Source organism: Cardiocondyla obscurior, linkage group LG08 (genome assembly GCF_019399895.1).
Source record: "Cardiocondyla obscurior isolate alpha-2009 linkage group LG08, Cobs3.1, whole genome shotgun sequence".
NCBI lineage: Eukaryota > Metazoa > Arthropoda > Insecta > Hymenoptera > Formicidae > Cardiocondyla > Cardiocondyla obscurior.
In genome coordinates, this window is record NC_091871.1 from 7,734,985 (window position 1) to 7,753,256 (window position 18,272).

The 18,272-nt window shown below is 44.2% G+C and overlaps 4 protein-coding genes across 4 annotated transcripts in view; 2 read left to right on the forward strand and 2 right to left on the reverse strand.

Moving 5' to 3' along the window:
• LOC139105022 (ELAV-like protein 3) overlaps window positions 1-12,762 on the reverse strand; it is a 39,224-nt gene extending 26,462 nt beyond the window's left edge. Inside the window, exon 1 of the mRNA XM_070660855.1 lies at window positions 11,957-12,762. The gene's annotated coding sequence lies outside the window, so the exon portion shown is untranslated. The remainder of the gene's footprint in view (window positions 1-11,956) is intronic.
• On the forward strand, window positions 5,329-11,946 carry LOC139105023 (cytosolic carboxypeptidase 6). The gene is made up of 8 exons (XM_070660861.1): window positions 5,329-7,474; window positions 7,693-8,057; window positions 8,764-9,197; window positions 9,400-9,603; window positions 9,737-9,960; window positions 10,132-10,327; window positions 10,499-10,840; window positions 10,963-11,946. The coding sequence occupies exons 1-7, from the start codon at window positions 7,414-7,416 to the stop codon at window positions 10,818-10,820; spliced, it is 1,806 nt and encodes a 601-aa protein (XP_070516962.1). The 5' UTR covers window positions 5,329-7,413; the 3' UTR covers window positions 10,821-10,840; window positions 10,963-11,946.
• Window positions 12,763-14,929: 2,167 nt separating the features above from the next.
• On the forward strand, window positions 14,930-16,585 carry LOC139104731 (protein TIPIN homolog). The gene is made up of 2 exons (XM_070660404.1): window positions 14,930-15,071; window positions 15,315-16,585. Exon 2 carries the CDS (start codon window positions 15,368-15,370, stop codon window positions 16,379-16,381), a length of 1,014 nt encoding a protein of 337 aa, XP_070516505.1. The 5' UTR covers window positions 14,930-15,071; window positions 15,315-15,367; the 3' UTR covers window positions 16,382-16,585.
• Window positions 16,441-18,156, reverse strand: LOC139104735 (U6 snRNA-associated Sm-like protein LSm6). The gene is made up of 3 exons (XM_070660409.1): window positions 17,053-18,156; window positions 16,854-16,944; window positions 16,441-16,742 (listed from the first exon to the last, which is right to left on the reverse strand). Exons 2-3 carry the CDS (start codon window positions 16,942-16,944, stop codon window positions 16,594-16,596), a joined length of 240 nt encoding a protein of 79 aa, XP_070516510.1. The 5' UTR covers window positions 17,053-18,156; the 3' UTR covers window positions 16,441-16,593.
• Window positions 18,157-18,272: the final 116 nt, after the last annotated feature.

Below are 18,272 nucleotides of genomic sequence, written 5' to 3' on the forward strand. Positions count from 1 at the left end.
ACGCCCGCCGCCGCCACCACCATCGTCTCGACCCGTCTCGGGGGGGGGTGGGATAGTCTCGGGGGCGAAAAGAATCGGGGCAAATAAAAAAATCCTCCCCCCTCCCCCTCTCCCTCAGCCGAGGGAGATTGGCGTCGATACACGCAGACGCCGTCGTCGTCGGTGAAAGGTGAAGAGGAGTCCGGGAGCATCGCGGGAGAAGAGGTCGAAAGGGATGCGAAGGCGGAAGAGGTCCGGGAGAGGTGGAGGGTCGGCGAGGCGGCGAGGAGTCGACGTCGAGAGAAAAAGGGGTGGAAATTTTGCGCAAGCGTGATCGGGACGGGCTTGCACCCTCCGCATACCGGCCGCCAGAGGTTGAATGGTTGGTTCGTCGGCTGGTTGGCTGATTCTGTGTACGTTGCCCCGATGCACGTATTTCCAAACATCGAGCGCGCATCGCGGCGCGGCCACGGAGATTTTTTTTTTTTTCCCAGTCATTATGCGCGCGAGACATTCCCATGATAAATGACGCCGGTCGGCGAGAGAGGGACGAGGGACCTATTGATTAAAACGATTGTCCCGGGAGTTGCCGGCGCTCTCTCATCGGTCACTGCGCGAGTAGGCGCGATTACGATATTCCGTCAATTAGCGCGGTTCGGCACTTCCCGAAATATTTAATCGTCCTTGTGAATTAATTGGACCTGATTGCATTTTTTTTAATTTAAAATCACGATTCGAGCGACGCAGGGGATGCTTTAAGCAGCTATAGTTTATGTAAATAGTAAAGAGAAGAGAGATAATTAGCTCTAAGCTTGTAACGAAGTAGTATATGAATAATCTAGAAATATAAATAATTCAAACGCAACGCAATCGCGGCTATTTATAGACCGATCGATAATTATACGGAAAAATATGGGCCGATAAGACGTGGCTTCACTGCAGATTTCGCCCTTATATGGCTGGGCGATATTTCACGAAAAGTACAAAGACGCAGAGAAATAAAAAAAAGAAATAAAAAAAAAGAAAAAAAAAAGAAAGAGGGAAAGAAAGAGAATTCTGATCGTTAGAATAGAATAGACGCCAAATTTCAAACTGCTTGTCTAGGTGATTTAAAAAAAAGGGACTGATATTACAAGGGGGAGTGACGTTACGAGAGAGTGCGTGCAATTTTAGAACGGGAGTTGGTATCTGTTAAACGTAGCATCCGTCATGCGGACCGATCGATCGAGCTACATTACGATGGCCGATCTTCGCGGGAAGCCGGCATGATTAATATCGCGAGTGCATACGAACTTTTGAACAACCATACATCGCCTCGATTATCGAGGGAGAGACGGGGGAGAGGGTGGCGTGGAGGCCAAAGGAGAACGAGGAGAGAGGCACGGAGGGACGAACGGGGTAGTACTCGTCATAAATACGCACGCGCCAAATAGGGTTCTAACGGAGGGGTTGATGAAGGACTTGATAGCGCAAGCGCCGGACTGAGGGTGTAAAAGCTCGCCGGGAGTGCCCGGTTCTCTCGGCAAATGGCTTTTCGGTAACGCAGCCGAATTTCATCATACGGCAAATCCCAACCTATCATTTGAATTTTAAAAACGCATGCTTTCCCACCTCCATCTCTTTTTCATTGGGCTTGTCATTTGACGCGAAGCACTCTCTATTAGAGAAGTAATTTTTTGGCATGAAACATTAAAAGTCTTTGCCGTGTGGTCGATTAAAATCGCGCAAAATTGAATTTCACCACGAATATGCGACGCATGCTACTTCACAAAGTCATACGAAAAAAAAGTTATATAAAATAAATGGCGATAGAATTACGGCTTTGTCTTCTCCCCTCCTTTATTTTTTTTCTTTCTTTTTTTTTTTTTTCTCCCCGCGATAAAATGTGCCACGTATACGTGATAGGCCTACTTTTCATTGTATTTATATCAGAATCTTTACGCGTTATCGAGTTAGTATCACACGGTAGAATAAACCAGCCACAATGTCTGAGCGGGAGTTAAAAAGTTCACAAAGCAAACGGCGAGCGCGCGTTTATCTCATGGCGGCGATCTCATCTACGATCAGCGACCATGAACGATAACGTGAATACCCCAAGTCTGCATATCGATCGCCTTTTTTTTTTTTTTTACACGTGTGCGTAGACAAGTTTGCTTTTGCGGCGTTAGGCGTTCGTTAACGGACTTCGTGACGAATGATTTCTTAATGAGTCACGTCACGGATGAAAAAGAGGATCGATAGATATCGGTCACAATGATGTGTATATAACTCGCTCTCCGCTTGCGCCACATTTCGATATTGCGAGATACGCGAGACAGGCAAGTAGAGTGGAGCAAAGAAGTCGCCGTTGCGGAACAAAGGGAATAAGAGAGAAAGAGTCATTGGGGAGAGCCGAAAAGGGACAAGGGAGACAAGGGGTGTAATCTAATGGTAAATAGCACGTATGCATATAAGGGTCAGTCGAAGTGCGTCAGTGGCGTAGGAGATTGAATACCGCTTATTACAAACGCAAAAGAGGCAATTTTATTCGAAACTTTGTAGAATGCGTATTACATGTATATTATAAAAATTGAAAATAGAGTAACGAATAATAACGTAGTCTCGTCTTGGCACTTAAGAGTCTTAGCTCGATAGCGAGAGCAGGAAATAATATATGCTTTAACGGTCCCTTGTTACAACAATAGGTATTTTAATATCGCTATGTTGCGCATAATTTATTGTATAATAATATCGCGTAATAAGTTTTGGAATAATGCAATATAATTAATATTAATATTTCAATTAATTATTTGTTTCTTCGAATTTATGGATTTACACATACATATATAAAGATACTTGTCACACATGGAAGAGAAAAAGAAAATAATCCCTACGAACCGTCTTGACACATTTACGGACGTTGGCTTAAATAATTAACAACCGAACGATAACGAGGAAACTATTCTCATCACCACGTCGGGGATCCATTTTCAATATATCTCGCACCGTCTTAATTATAATCCCTATCATTTCGGGAGGAAACAATTCGCACAGATCGCCGTCGACGTCGACGTGTGCTAAAAGTGCCAGTGTCGCCAGCGTAACTGCTCATAAAACTGGCTGATCGCCGGCGATCGATCGGCGCGGGTTGTGTGCCCACCCCACGTCTTAATCAGCGGAGGAGTCTAGACACCTCTTCCAGAGAAGGTCGCATAAATTCCGCGAGAGGACGGAGCAGCGGGTAATTTACGGGGGACGCTCGTCCTCTTTGTGCTTCCGAGTGTCCTGGGAGGACCGGCGCGCCCATTTCACCCCGAGCGACGGCCGCGCCTCCTTCCTACGCCACTGCGAGGAATAGACCGAGGGGTGCCAGCGTCAGACGGAGCCGCCGGCCCGGGGTTCGGGGGGATGCTAGGCGGAGGGAGGGCACCGGGGGGGGTCTTTCGAATATCGATCTCCCCGCGTTCTCCCAGTCATTCACTCTCTCTCGTGCAGTTCCACGTTCTCGTCCCTCGTCCCGCTCGTTTCGCTGTTCCCCGTACACCCGCGAAACGATGGAAGGGGTGTGCGACCAGGGTGCGGAGGGGCGAAGGGCGAGGGGCCAAAAGGGGGCCTCCGTCCGGAGGTCCCAGCCAAAGCCCGGGGGAGGAGGGCATTCACCAGGGAACGCGCCGCCGCCGCCGCCGCCGCCACTACCACTACCACTACCACCACTAACCGACATCCAGAAAAATATCCTCCGAGATCGGAGGGAAATTGGTTTACCGGATCCTGTAGCGTGGCGTTTGTACGAAATTATTCTCCGCCCGCCCTCCGTTTCGCCCCTTACCGTGTCGTTTAATTTGCATCCTGTCTTTGGAAATTCGTTACGCTGCAGTCTTCGGCTTTCGCGTCTATTTTGTACGAGAAACGGCGTAGGAAAATAGATAGACAGAGAAACGGATAAGTGATAGGCGCTCTCATCTCGCTCGTGAAAATTGTCGTTCGCGGAAATGTCGTTCGTTCGCTCCCTCTTTCTCTTCGCCCTCGGGCTATCATCCCTTTCTCGAAACAGAACCCGATCAGGGGGTGAAGTACGTAAGTAGTTGCGCATCTTATAGCCGTATCGTACGTACGTGTACATGCCCACGGGATGCACGAAACATTGCGTGGACCTAGGAATAAAACAGCACGCGTGCCGCAAACATATATTCCGTACATATTCTATACGTGAACGTGTATATATAAATATCCACCCGCCTGCATGCCTTCGCAAAAGTTATATAAGCACACGAATCGGCGAAATTACGAGGAAAGTGGACCTCCGGAACTACGTGGGAGCCGGAAATGACGTGACTAGCCGTACTACCTGGAGTCTGATTTAACGGTTATGTAAAATCGTTTAATTTTCAACGCCGAGGAACGACCCGATTAACTCTGCGATTGAATAATTTAAGGAACAGTTACGCGAAGGGCCAAAGCCCTCTCGTATCAACGTTCATCTCTGAAATAATTAAGCTTTTTTGAAGAATTAATTTCCGATTGACTCGCGTTATCGATTATTCGGCAAAATCGGCGCCGTTACTCGAAGAATCAGATAACGGTCATGCGATAGGTCGCATCTACATTAAACTCGCGTGTCGAATGCAGGTTTCGTCGTTTTGAAATTGAGACCGAGTTAAAAACCTGCCCCTCGAATATCCAGATCGTTAGCGTATCCAAAAGTAATCGCCGCTAACTGCGGTAACCCTGTTTTACGAGGGGATAAAATTTCGAGAGAATACGTCAGGAGTTCGCTAAAAATAAATACTTAATCGTGCCGCGACGACTCGATCCTTTTTGAGAGTAGATTTTTAGGCGGCGTTTAAAAGAAATTCGTGTCATCTACCGACTTATCTGGGACGGGTTTGCGGTGCAAGATAACCGCGCTGCGTATTGCATATCGATTCAACAAACCAAGGTAACCGGGATGGATTCGGCGACGGTGTCGCGCGGCGCGCAAAGTCGCTGCTCTCGTGGTCCAGTCCGGAACACAAGTGCCGCCGTGCCTCGCCGACATGTCCGAGAATTCCGGTAACGTATTACATACTTGTTCTTTGTAAGCCGGCCTTTCGTAAGCCGGGCTTATTCACGAGATCCATTCGTGACTATACGAGCTATCGCCGGCCTGTCACGCGTCCGTACACGTTCTCGATGGATCTCGCTCGCGATCCGTCAGATCGATCGCATCCACTTTGCGAGAGGTCACGCGAGGATCATCACGCGCTAGCTGATTGCACCCTGACATTTCCCATCTCGCACCGGCTTGTAACCCCGCCCGAGAAACGTAGGCGAACACCGACATAATTTGTCAATCATCCGGCTCGAGAGAGACCCCGGGGTAGCTTCGAAGACGTACCAATTGACGGCCTTTTCGAGCCGCTTCGCGCACGCGAAATCAAAAAGCACGACGAAAAGTTTCATTAGTTAATTGAACGGCGCTTTACACGCTGGCAAAGCCACTTGAGGGAAGCTTTTGCGATACTACGTCGCGTCAAATCAATTTCCAATCGGCACGTTAAGCTATTCAGCGATGCTCTTTTAATGTGAAAATTGTAGGTACTTTATTAAAGTGTAGCAATTAGCAGTCTTGTGACTTTCGCGAATGTCCCTCGGTGTCTTATCGATTTCATCACGGCCTCACGTTGTTACCGTGGCACCAATTAAAGGAGTACAGAGTGCGCGAAACGGTCTGCTATTTTTCTTCAGGCGTGTAATAAAAGTTGTCGGAAATTTAATTGTCGCAAATTTCTCGATATATATTATTGAACAATTCTCTTTTTTTGTCTCTCTCAGAGTTTTCCCTCGTTACCATTTTCTAAGCTTTTTCGCGCATTCTACTTTTTTTCCTCACTTTTAATTACACTCTCGCGGGCGCCCGTTCCGTCGCTATTCTATTTTCCGTTTCAAGAACTTGGCAATATTTCTTCAACGTAATCGCAGCAAAATGTTGTAATTTATAGTCGTTTACTTCGAAAAAATTAAGATCCTTAAGCACGCTGCATTGAGTTGATAAAATTATAAATTATGCGGCAGCTTCGCAAAGTAATTCGGAAAAATATGAGTTTAATAATAAAATAATTAATTTGAATTTTCTAATATATTCATAAATTAGCGCGTTAATTAATGAAAAAAAAATCTTAATAATCTAAGAGATTTTTTACGCTGGTTGAAACACTATTATACGTGGCAGAGAGAGGCGAGGCTATAGATAGACGATGGCTAGACGGAATATACAATATTTCTTCAAAAGACAAAGTGCAACACTTTTGTTTCCGCCCATTGAATCATTAACGATCCAACTATACATATCTTGATAGAAAGTTGGTATACCGTTCTTACACGCGGAAGACTATACTGCCTTTAGTCACAAAATACGACATTTGCGTCGTCGAGCCATGAATGCGTTGGAAATAGATATCGAGTGATCTGGATTTAGATCTGCAACTGTATTACTACACCGAGCCGCGATAAGGGCTCTCGTGATAACGAGTACCTACGATAGAGATCAACTTGGTGGAAGTGTCCTATACGCGATGTCACAAGGATGACAAAAATATCACAGACTTTATTATCTGACTTTTATAACGTTTATTTCCGCTTCTCGAATAACATTTTTTTTTTATATATAAATAAGATATAAATAATTTGATATTAATATAATAATATTAATACAGTTAATTAAAAGAATTAAGAAAAATCTCGTAAATAATCGCACGGCGTTAGAAGGAAATTTCAATCCCGTGTAACTCTTTCAAATTTTATTCGATAAATTATACGTAACTGCGAGAAATGTATGCGCCGAGTAAGCGTGACAATTCTCGGAATATACACACGTTCCCCGCGGTTATTCGATCTCTTAATGAGGCGTGACGTATCGCCATATCCCGACCTATATCGCCGTATCAACTTTGTGTAAAACTACCGCGACTTTCGCCAGGCCTCTCAATCACGCTTCGCTTTAATCTCAGCATCTGTTGAATCGTATCAATCAAGGAGAATGATGCCGCGCTCGTTTCGAATGAGCTAGATCTCGTGACCGCAAACGAGTTTTCTCGGGTTAGCCCGGGCCGCCGGTGTGGGCGAGGGAGAAATCAGGCTGTCGGGAGATCGCACGTACGAGATCTTTGACGCCTGGCAGCCACGCGATTTCTCGCCGATTCCCTGGGATTCGCTCGTTCACGCGAGCCGGATTCCACGAAGGCGGTAAAATCACGAGGCACCGCTTTTATCACGTAGGCGGTAACACGTACCGCGATGCAGAGTTGATTTCACGGAGTCAGTACCTCATTGTCTTCCGCGCGATAAGTCGGAGTATCGTTCTCCACGCTTTGCCCTCACGCCGAGTCGTCCGAAGGGCTCGATCGAGATTAGCGACTGGTGCCGGGATAATGTCGCCCCGCTGATAAAACCGCGCCGTTATCGTTTCGGAGAGTCATGGTTTTTTCTTGCGAGGGACGAGACCCCTTGGAGCACACCAGTCTTTATCAACGCGCTGGTCAGACCATCCCCTATTGTTTCACTTCACGAGTTACACGAATCACCGATATTTTATCGCCCCACGAATTGTTTCAACATCACGACACCCCAGCGGCAGCACGGTTTTCTTACAAAAAAAAATATAAAAAAAAATTATAACAATAGCAAGATTTAATATACATAAAAAAAAGCGTTTATTCGTTTTGTTAATCTAACTCTTTGAACGGGTGCTTTCAGACAGCGAAGACAGCGATGCCGAGGGTGGCTTGGGGAACGTAAACAAAATGGTGATGCGGCCACCCGGCCACAGCGGTAAAGCTAAAAAAGGTCATATTTGCTTCGACGCAACATTCGAGACCGGCAATCTTGGCCGGGTGGACTTGATCTCCGAGTTCGAGTACGATCTTTTCATTAGGCCCGACACTTGTGGGCCTAGATTGCGCTTGTGGTTCAATTTTACCGTGGACAACGTGAAGGCGGATCAACGGGTGATCTTCAACATCGTGAATCTTTCTAAGAGCGCCAATCTCTTCCGACAAGGAATGACGCCGTTAGTGAAGAGCAGCACTAGGCCGAAATGGCAGAGGATACCGCGAGAACAGGTAAGACGTTAAAAGGTTTATGATTATTAATTAATTTTTTTGCTGATTAATTAATTAATTGATTAATTAATTAATTAATTAATTAATTTCCTATTTAAATTCCGTGCTCACAAAATCTGCAGATTTTAAGGTATTCGTTGAATGATAAACTTTCTGCTTTCAAATGTTAATGAAAAGTAATGCTCTCTCTAATATTTTTCTTAATTAATTTTTACGTTTGTTATAAATTAACGGAAGAACGGTTTTAGAAAAGTACTACGTCTCGATGCGATTCAATCGGTGCTCTAAATTTACAGCTTCAATAATGAAAATGTCTATATTAATCCAAAGCAAATCTAATCAATTACGTCGTGCGATTGACGCGACGTTTCAATTTACTGGCAGTATCGTCAGCTTAAATCTAGTTACTCTACAGAGAAACCGTGCCAATACTTCCAATACTCAATTATTCCCTCAAGCGCTAAGCTTTTTAAATTAGAATTATCAGCGCTGGGAATCGATTGACGATTATCGCCGTTGCTTACGACGTCGATAGATATTTCTTAAATTTCACCGAGTATCTAAATACTTTTCGTGAAAATTGTCCGCGTATTGGTAACTCGAGAAACTTTCCCCGACGTTTATATTGCAGTTCGCGCTATCGGTTCGCCTTTTCGTTAAATGCATTGAAATAATTAGAAGTAACTCGATCCTCTCGATGCCGCAGGTATTCTATTACAGATCCGCGCAGCATCAGAATCACTACGTGCTGAGCTTCGCTTTCTCGTTCGACCGCGAGGACGACATTTATCAGTTCACTCTTACGTATCCGTATTCTTACACCCGCTACACGGTGCACCTCGACAACCTGTGCAGCAGACTGCTGTACACGAGGAGAGAGACTCTGGCCGAGTCGATCCAAAAGAGGAACGTAGAGCTCGTGACTATAACTTCCGACCTCGAAGACCGGGAGCGACCTAGAAAAGTGGTCGTCGTCCTCGCTAGAGTTCACCCCGGCGAGTCGCCGTCCTCCTTCGTGTGTCAGGGTTTGATGGACTTCTTGGTCAGCGCGCATCCTATCGCTCAAGTGCTAAGAGAGTACGTGATCTTCAAGATAGTGCCGATGCTGAACCCCGACGGCGTCTATCTCGGAAACTACAGGTGAGCGTAGCTCCGATCTATTATCGGAAAGAAAGAAAAAAAAAAAAGAAAAAGAACGAGCTTTAATAAATTTATGAGACTACGTTTCAGTAACCCGGTGACGGATTAACGTTCGAGCTGGCGGACGATGAAGCGGATTTATAAGCGAGACTTTTTCCTTTCTTTACTATGGATTAGAAAATAACGTACGATTATTTTTCAGATCCACCGTAATGGGATTGGATTTGAATCGATCCTGGAACTGCATCTCCGAATGGATTCACCCGACCCTGCTCGCGACTAGAGCGATGCTGAAGTCGCTCGATAAGAACTCGCAAACGCCACTGGACTGCGTTCTGGATTTACACGCTCACACCAATGCCACGGGCGTTTTCGTATACGGAAACACGTACGAGGATGTCTACAGGTAATTTCTTATCCGTTTCGAGTAACGTTGAACGTATATTGAAAATTAAAAGAATTTATTTTCTTGCCTGCTGTGAGAGAAATTTTTACATCGATCGCGCATGTATCTTAACTCATGGCTGGCAGCCTCTCAGATACGAGAGGCATATTGTCCTGCCGAAACTGCTAGCTCAGCACGCGGAGGACTACGAACTGGGCAACACTATGTACAATCAGGATCACAACAAAGCCGGAACTGCTCGCCGGTATTTGTGCTCCATCCTGAAGGAGCACGTCAATTGCTACAGCATCGAAGTATCCATGTACGGTTACAACAAGAAAGGAATATCAGGCATAATGCCGTACACGGAAGAAGGATGTATCTTTTTTTTAATTACAATTTTAATTACAACCGTCAAATAAAAACTCGCATCAAAATAAAAATTAAGTTAGAGTTTTAAGCTCAATTAAATAAAAAATGAAAATAACGATATAAAATACCGCTAACTAAAAAAAAAAAATTGACGCCTTAACCATTCAATTCTAACAGATTACAGAGTGGGACGCAATCTGGCACGAGTTTTTCTAGAATATTACAGGCTCACCGGACTTATCCCGTCGGGGCTTCCCGATCAGCCGTCGAGCAGACGAGCGCGTCAATCTCGCCAGAGGCACCGCTTTCCGAGGGAGCCCAGACCGAAAACGGTCCGTACGCCAGCGACCTTGCATCTCGCCAGCATTTACGAGTAATTATATCAACTTTTTCGCGAGACCAGACCGGCGGTAAGAGCTTTTAGTAAAAGGCTTCCATGAGGGAAAGATCTCTCGGATACACGGAGAAGTTAATTTCGGGGGGAGCGGCGTGTCCTGTTTACTGAGGTAAATTGCAGTCGACTAATCTGCCCGAATCCCGTCAGGTACTTCCGGGAGGAGTGCGAGCCGGTCCCGAGCGCTCGTTACCGATCGATGAGTGGTACCCGGATGGGACAGCAGCCCGGAACCGGAATCGCGAGTGAAACTGGAACGGGCGTCGGCGGCGGGTGCAAAAGCCCGAGCTACAGGTTCCGCAGCCCCGGGGCACCGCTCGACAGGGTGCAAACTCTGACGGGGCGACCCGCCGCCGAGCCGCGGCTCACCATTATCGATTTCAATCAGCTGACGCGGGGCGGTTTGGAGCTCGCGACCAACAAGAACAGACCGACAGTCCCGTGCAAGAGGATCGTCAAATCGCGCAGATAACGACCATCTTCGCCCTTAAGGTAAGAACCACCGGCGAGCCGATCTCGCGAGAGATATCTAACGCGGCACGCAGTCTCCTGAGAGAAATCGCTTCTTTTGCGCGACCATATTAAATGATAATATTGGTTTACGTGAAACGTAGGTCGCCGAGTAGATGACCCGCTGCATCGATTCGCGCTACTTCTCAAGACGGAAATAGAAAACAAGAAAGGAAATTTAATCCAAAGAGTGCATTTCGGAAGTTGCCTTTCATCCAATTGCTGCCCCACCAGCGTTCGTTATTAAAAAACTCTCGCTTCTCTCTCTTTCTCTCTCGCAGAGTTTCATATTTAATAATATCGACGATAATCGTGCGCCTTTATTCCTCATATTTATACAATATTCTCTTCATTTTCTCTTGCACATTTTACACTACTCCTTATAACGTTTTTCTCGTAAGAAAAATTTTTCTCTAATTCTTTCCCTCACGTTGCGCGTTACGATTTCTATCATATACTTGTTAAATCTATTACAGTTTATAATACCGTTGTTAATGTTATTAATAATAATGAGAAAATTAAATACATATACAAATTATAATTAACATCAAATAAAACACAGAGCATGCTTGCACATTATCAATACCATTTCCGAATTGCACCTAGAGCTTTACACATATGTACATATATACGTCGATCGAAATATACATTTGCGCCGCACGCAAAATTACAAAAAATGTTCAGATGTTACGTTACGAAGAGTATGAAAAACTTAATACAATCTCGCGTCAACTCGTTCTGCTTCGAGACACGTATATGACGGAACGAAAACAAATTTCACTGAAGAACACGTGGCATATACGTATAATGATTTTTTCAAGCTTCCAAGAATTCTCGACGTCTTGTAAATTATTTTTATATCAATTTTACGTGACATGTCGCGACAAGAGAAAAGCGAATCAATTACGATATCGATCACGACACAGAACCTACTCCGGCAGCCGTTTTTCTTTGCGTTTTCTCGGACAAGCGCGAATACGACCCGCACGTGGTAATCGCTCCGGATGCAGTTCGGGAACGGTCACGGCACAATTGTGCCACCGCCGACACCCACGGGAGAGGTGACGTTCAACACAGGGTGATTGCATTTCCACGTACCTGAGAGAATGCGACAATTACGTTTCCTAAAACTCAACGAACCCGCGCTCGAGGCACGCGCGCATGGATGGACAGAAGACGCAGGTACTACGCGACGACGGCCCTCGTGTTACACCTGGCCGGACACGGACCTAAGGGCGCTCGGATACTGAGGCGCGGGTGTGTCCGGGCATTTAACGTACGGCGACGACGACAACGGCGGAAGAGTCGGTATTATTAATCGTGCTTGCGAATTCAATCACCGAACAACGAACAAACGAATTTACCGTGTGCGTGTATATACGTATGGGTGTTACGCGTGTACGTGGTACGTTGTGCGTGAGAAAAGTAGAGAATGTATGTGTGAGAGAGGAAGAGAGAAAGAGAGAGAGAAGAGAGATAGAGAGAAAGAGAAGAGATAGAGAGAGAGAGAGCGGGGTCGGTGTCCCTGCGTGACTAAGATGTGCGTTTCGGTATGTACGTATGTGTGTGTGTGTGCGTGCGTGCGTGTGTACGTGGGCGTGAGTTTACGTGTGTGCCGATATATTTGCGATTATATGTTATACGTGTACATGTCAATCAATCGGAACTGAAGAGGAACTAAAACGGAAAGAAATGAAACTATAGCGAAAGAAGGGAGCAGACAAGCGGCCAGTAGCTCTTCTACCCCTGGGCTCGAGACGGAACTGGCCCGTGGGCCGCTCCGACGGCCTCGCGAGAGCCCCCTTCGACGATTTCCTCCCCCGTCGCTCTCACCCGCGACACGTTCCTCCCCCGCCGTCTATCGTAACCCTCTTCTCGCAGCCCAACCACCGGCGTTGCCACCCGCTTCGCTTTACCCTACATCCTCGATTCTCGCCGCCCCCGTTCGCCCCCCCTCTCCCTCCGCCCGCGGTGGAGTGCGTTTTCCCTCCCCCGCCGTGTCACCCCGTGCATCCCCCTCGAGCCGGGCCAGGCACTTCGGGGTTGGACGAGAGCAGGGCGGTGGTCGTTGAACCAGGTATATAACGACTGACGTCTGCGTCGTGCCGGTTGCGCAGCAGCGAAGCCGCCCTTACACAACGGTGCCCTCGCACCCTCCCTTCACCCCAAGCGCCCGCCACCCTCCGTTCTTCCCTCGTCCGGCGCGCGGGGCTGCAACCCGTGCACTCTATCGCTACGGCGCAGCTCTTGGACGGTTCCCCAGGAGAAGCGACTAACCTTCGCGGATCCGGGCGACGCGCGAGACTACGAGGGGGATGACGGTACCGAAAAAGGGCCAGAGGATCGCGGGGGAAACGGATCCGTGCAACGAAGTCGACGAATACGCGCGACAGTGGATTAATATCGTAGCCGTGCCGGATTCGCCGGAGCCGAGATGATTTAATTTCGGCTTTTAATCCGGGCTTTTATCCGCGCCCGGATATCAGATCGCGCCCGCGACTCTTCCTCGCTTTCTTTTGTCGTTCGCCGCCGTGGAAACTTGGTCAAAAAATTGGCCGGAGCTCATCCCTTATCTTTCTCGGGTTCTTGACAAAATTCGGGGGTGTTTTTACCCTCCCTCTCCTTCTCGTTGCGAGGAACAACTTCGTCGAAATTGTCGATTATTCGCGTGGCGCTCGTATTAAGAATTGAAAACTTTGTTTCATCCCCCGTCATCTAACGCGAGTTAAATCGCGTCGTAAATCGCGACATTTCCATTTCTGCGCCATTCCTGTCCCGAACAGAAATGAAATATGATAATTTCCGTTCTCAGATGCTAAACGGCATGTCGAAAGATTTCCGACGTCGAGCTATTAAACTCCCGAGGAATAAATAATGGATCTATTCAATCGATTACTGAAAATTAAAGAAGTCCAAATATTTCTTTATTTTAATTTTTTTTTTTTTTTTTTTTTAGACGAAAATTTATCGAAGCTACTTTTCAAATGTAATAAGAATTCGTCGGAGGAAAATTTAATCGTGAACAGATAAATTCAGCGAAAAATCGATCTCTTTTTCTTTTTCTTTTTTTATCTTTTGATCGAAACATAATGATAGAGCAACGGATAAAAGATATTTCTGCGAGCGGGATGAGCGATAAGGCAAAGGGACGACCATGAGAAAAAGAGAAAAAAGCCGAGCGTGACTCTTCGAACAGTTTTTCTCCTAATGGATCCTTTCTCAGACCTAAGAACTCTAAGCAGCTTTATCACCCTTAGGGACCGATCATTTCGTCTGTTACAAGATTACGACCGCTGTCTTCGTGGCCGACATAAAGTTGTTAATAAGATATACGACGTTATTCGCGTGAAATTAAATTTTCTACCACTGAAAAAAAATTATGCAACTAAATACTATGCATAATTATCCTGCGACTTTTTTAAAAGTGTTAATCTTATTTATAAACAAAATAATTTAATAATTGCATAAACTTGAATATAAAAATTCGTATCTAAAACTAATTTTTTTTTATAAACTGAAGAAAAGTTGGATGCGTTTAAATATATATATATTTTTAATTAAATATGAATAACAATAATTGAATATATATTAACACGTTTAAAAAAAGAATAAATAATTAAATAATTTTACAGCATCAGATTCAAACCTTGTGCCTCCACCTGGCGTTGTTGATAAGAAGCAAAGATATCCCGGTGCACGGACACGATTATCAGTTCCATAGGTTAGAGTTCAGCGGGTGCAGATAAACGCGTCTTTCTAATAACACTTTCGTGCACGTTTGTGCATCTAGAAAACAGACCTATCGACGTCGTTGTTGGTATTTTAACATCTCGCGGACTCGCGCCGATATTTTCTTTGCGATCCTATATTTTACGTTGACGCACGACTGTCGTCGATCACGATCGTCTCTGCGAGACGCAGGCAGCGTCCGTGACAGCTAGGTGACAGAGATGCCTGGAACGCCAATGGAGCGGGACGGCAACGTGTTGGAAAAGTTGCAGAACGAGCGCTCGCAGGACGAGCCGAGGTGCGAGTCCGTCGTGCGCGAGATTACGCAGACCGATCGGCTGAACAAGAAGCTCCTCGTGTCAGTCTTGGAGCGAATGAAAAAGTCGGACGGGCAGTTCGACAAATTTATGGAGGATCAGAAGGGCAGCTGCGAGTCGCAAGACGACAGCGACTTTTAGGACGATCTACACGTTCGAGTATTTAAGTGAGCACAGCATATTTCCGTTACATCTTAAGATTTTTTTAGATACCACTCGGATTCCAAACCGGTTGTTTAATGTTATTTAACATGATAGAATAGTGCTTGTGCGATAAGAGAAGAAGCTTAATGGCCTGTTGTGTATAAAATTAAGATCAGGTTAAAATATTTCATGTGCATTTTTTCTTCCTTTCTCTGTGATTCGATAGTACAGTTATCTTTAACGGAATAACGTTTTTTTTTTTTCAGGAATCTGCCTTCACGGTAGTCACACCGCATTAATAGTTACTTATACCATCATCATGGCGGATTTTTCAGATTACGAGGGTGACGAAAATATCATAGAGCACTATGAGAATCAAGAATCAGGCAACGAGCGCGATAGCCATGGAGAGGAACAGGATGCAACTTCCGATAATGAGATGGGAGCTGCGAGGAGAATACATCCGTCAACGTCTAAATCAAAATCGCATGTAGTGAGAAATCCTGTGCCCAAACTTAATACGGAAAGATTGAAGGGCCCGAACGGTATCCTCGCCTTAGAAAATTACTTCGAGGGCTTCAAGTTTTACGGCAAGGGTCATGAAAAAACGGATCTCGAGCGAATCATGAAGAGACTACAGCATTGGTCCTACCGACTGTTTCCCAAGTTCCATTTCGACGATTTTCTCACGAGAGTCGAGCAACTGGGAATGAAAAAGGATATGCAAGTGTTTATCAAGAAGTATCGAACAGATATGATTACTTCAGACAATAATTCCAATACCAATGATATTGTAGATAAGGATGACGAAGATGAGGAACAGGAAAGCGCGCCTCTGGACGACTTTGATTTGCTGATAACTGAACAAATTCAGAAGCAAAAACGAGCAGAAACGCGCGCTTCCGTTGTCGCTTCAAGCGAAGATGCATTTGACAAACTTTTAACACAGTCCTCCAATGTACAAAATTCGCAAACAGGTAATACAAATACTGTTGCCAATACTGACGCTAATACCGACGTTAATATCGAAGTTAATACTAATGCTAGCAATATTAATACCAATACTAATGCTAGTATGGCCAATGAGTTAAAGGATGAAATAAAACAAAAAATTGAGAGAAACAAGCAATTGGCAATTCAAAGAAGACTTCAAAGGCACAAGGAGTACGAAGAAAAAATTAAGAGGACGAAATTGATCGATGATAAAGCTATGGAAATTATAAATGAAAGTAAAGAGATAAGTACTCAGGCAGACAATATGCAATCGCAAGTAAACGAAAATGCAAATGAAGCGACTGTCATAAAAGCAGAAGATACACTGTCAAAAGAATAAGTCATGTTTGAGTAACAAACATAGCAACAGTATTAAGGTTTTGCTGTTAACAAAAGACATCATATAGAGGCATTTATTATATCATATAAAAAAACTTGTCTTGTCTAGAATTACAATATACTTAGAAATATAAATCGCAGAAGATACATGTAAAGATAAATTTTTTCATGCATATATTAAATAAACATTTAGTTTTTACTTCCATTTTAGGATCAATTTCTACGCTTTTGCGTGCTTATGTACAGGACGTTATTTCCTCGTATGAATGCATCCCCGTATTTGTCTTTTAGTTGTCCGTTAACATATTCTTCTGTCTGTTCAAGTGCTATGTTCATATAGCCGTCTATGCAAGCTAATACTCCTACAAAAATAACGAGTTTATATTTATTAACGAGTCTATATTTTATATGAGATATTTCTAGAAAAGAATATTCTAAATATATAATCGTTAATTAAACCAGCACATATTTACCTCTATAATCAACACCACTATTTAATTTTACAACAACGGGACGTCCATGAATTTGTTGTATAAATTGAGACAACGCTTCCTTCCGGCTCATCTGTTGGCGTGCAGAGGTAAGTGTGCATTTATTAAATTATATACTAGGGAAGTTCGATCATTTTTAATTAATAAAATCGAGTATGATTATCACTGACATTCCTCATACCTTTGTAAATAATACAGATAATCGATCCTTTCGTACGTGTTAACTTTAAAAGATTCTAACCTAATATCTCCGAGTCACGGAAAAACACAAGCGATGCGCTCAAACCGGCATAGCAGCCATTGCTTGTGAGAACGTGCACACGATTGGCTTTTAGGTGTAAAGCCAACCAATCACAATATCTCTTTAATTACAAGAAGTGACCGTCGTCCATGCCATATTTGTTGCAACAGACTTCCGGTTCCGCTTCCCGAGACCCGCAAAAATATAGTCGGTAGAACGTCTTTATATTATAATATTTATGATATAAAATATTGTAATATAAAAGCTTAGGAATTAAAATTATGTACGCTGAAAAGCAGATAAGGCGACGGCAAGCTAGCGAACATGACTTTAGCGTCGTGTGCGTCGAGTTTCACATGTGCCGCATGTATATACCGCGCCGGCCGGTTGCCGATGACTGATTTTTCCCTTTCGTTCTCTCATCTCCTGCCTCTGCCGCTTAGGATTACGTACGCTAGCCGCTGTCGCAGCAGAAAGCTATATATCAGCCTTTCAGTGTACGTACGTAATATTAATTCCAAAATTTAGGAATATATAAGATGAACAATTGTACTTCAAATTAACGACAAAAGAATATACAGTCGTCATGCAACCGGATTTATAGTCCCGACAAATGCAAACGGGCTTTGATATACCGCCGGACTAGACTATTATAATCGTTGGATTGCGCAACATGATTAGCGATGAATTACATCAATTTGATGAGTATTCATTAACGATGAAAAACCGATGAGAAACCGGTCTTTCCGGCTAATCAAAATTGCATTACCTAGCAAATAGCTTTATTAAATAAATACAACACACTTGATGTTATAATTCTACGCAATCTCGGTACTTACAATAATTTGTCATGTTTATATTTATCAAAGAGTTGTATGTACTTTTTCTTTATCTCCTTATGACATTAGACAATCAATTTAATAATCAATAACGATTTAATTAAACCACAATTAAAGTCTGAAATAGAATTCGATGAAAATACATTCTTTTTACGATTAATCATGAAAATATAAAAATAAATGATCGAAAGTGTTTCCAAGATTTAGATCCCTTGATTGCCAAACGCAAAATAATGTTCTTTTATTGCAGCTAAGAAAGATTAATAATTTAGGAGTACGTTACATAATTCTATAGATTTATTTGAAACGTCGTATTACGTT

What these genes read in the sequence shown, in the direction of transcription:
- LOC139104735 (XM_070660409.1), bottom strand. Translation starts at nt 16,944, where the DNA reads ATGAGCCGGAAGGAAGCGTTGTCTCAATTTATACAACAAATTCATGGA. An exon ending in TAGTGGTGTTGATTATAGAG is followed by an intron (nt 16,743 to 16,853) that starts GTAAATATGTGC and finishes TTATTTTTGTAG; the next exon opens with GAGTATTAGCTTGCATAGAC.
- LOC139105023 (XM_070660861.1), top strand. Translation starts at nt 7,414, where the DNA reads ATGGTTTTTTCTTGCGAGGGACGAGACCCCTTGGAGCACACCAGTCTT. An exon ending in GCCGTACACGGAAGAAGGAT is followed by an intron (nt 9,961 to 10,131) that starts GTATCTTTTTTT and finishes CAATTCTAACAG; the next exon opens with ATTACAGAGTGGGACGCAAT. An exon ending in CATCTCGCCAGCATTTACGA is followed by an intron (nt 10,328 to 10,498) that starts GTAATTATATCA and finishes GAATCCCGTCAG; the next exon opens with GTACTTCCGGGAGGAGTGCG.
- LOC139104731 (XM_070660404.1), top strand. Translation starts at nt 15,368, where the DNA reads ATGGCGGATTTTTCAGATTACGAGGGTGACGAAAATATCATAGAGCAC.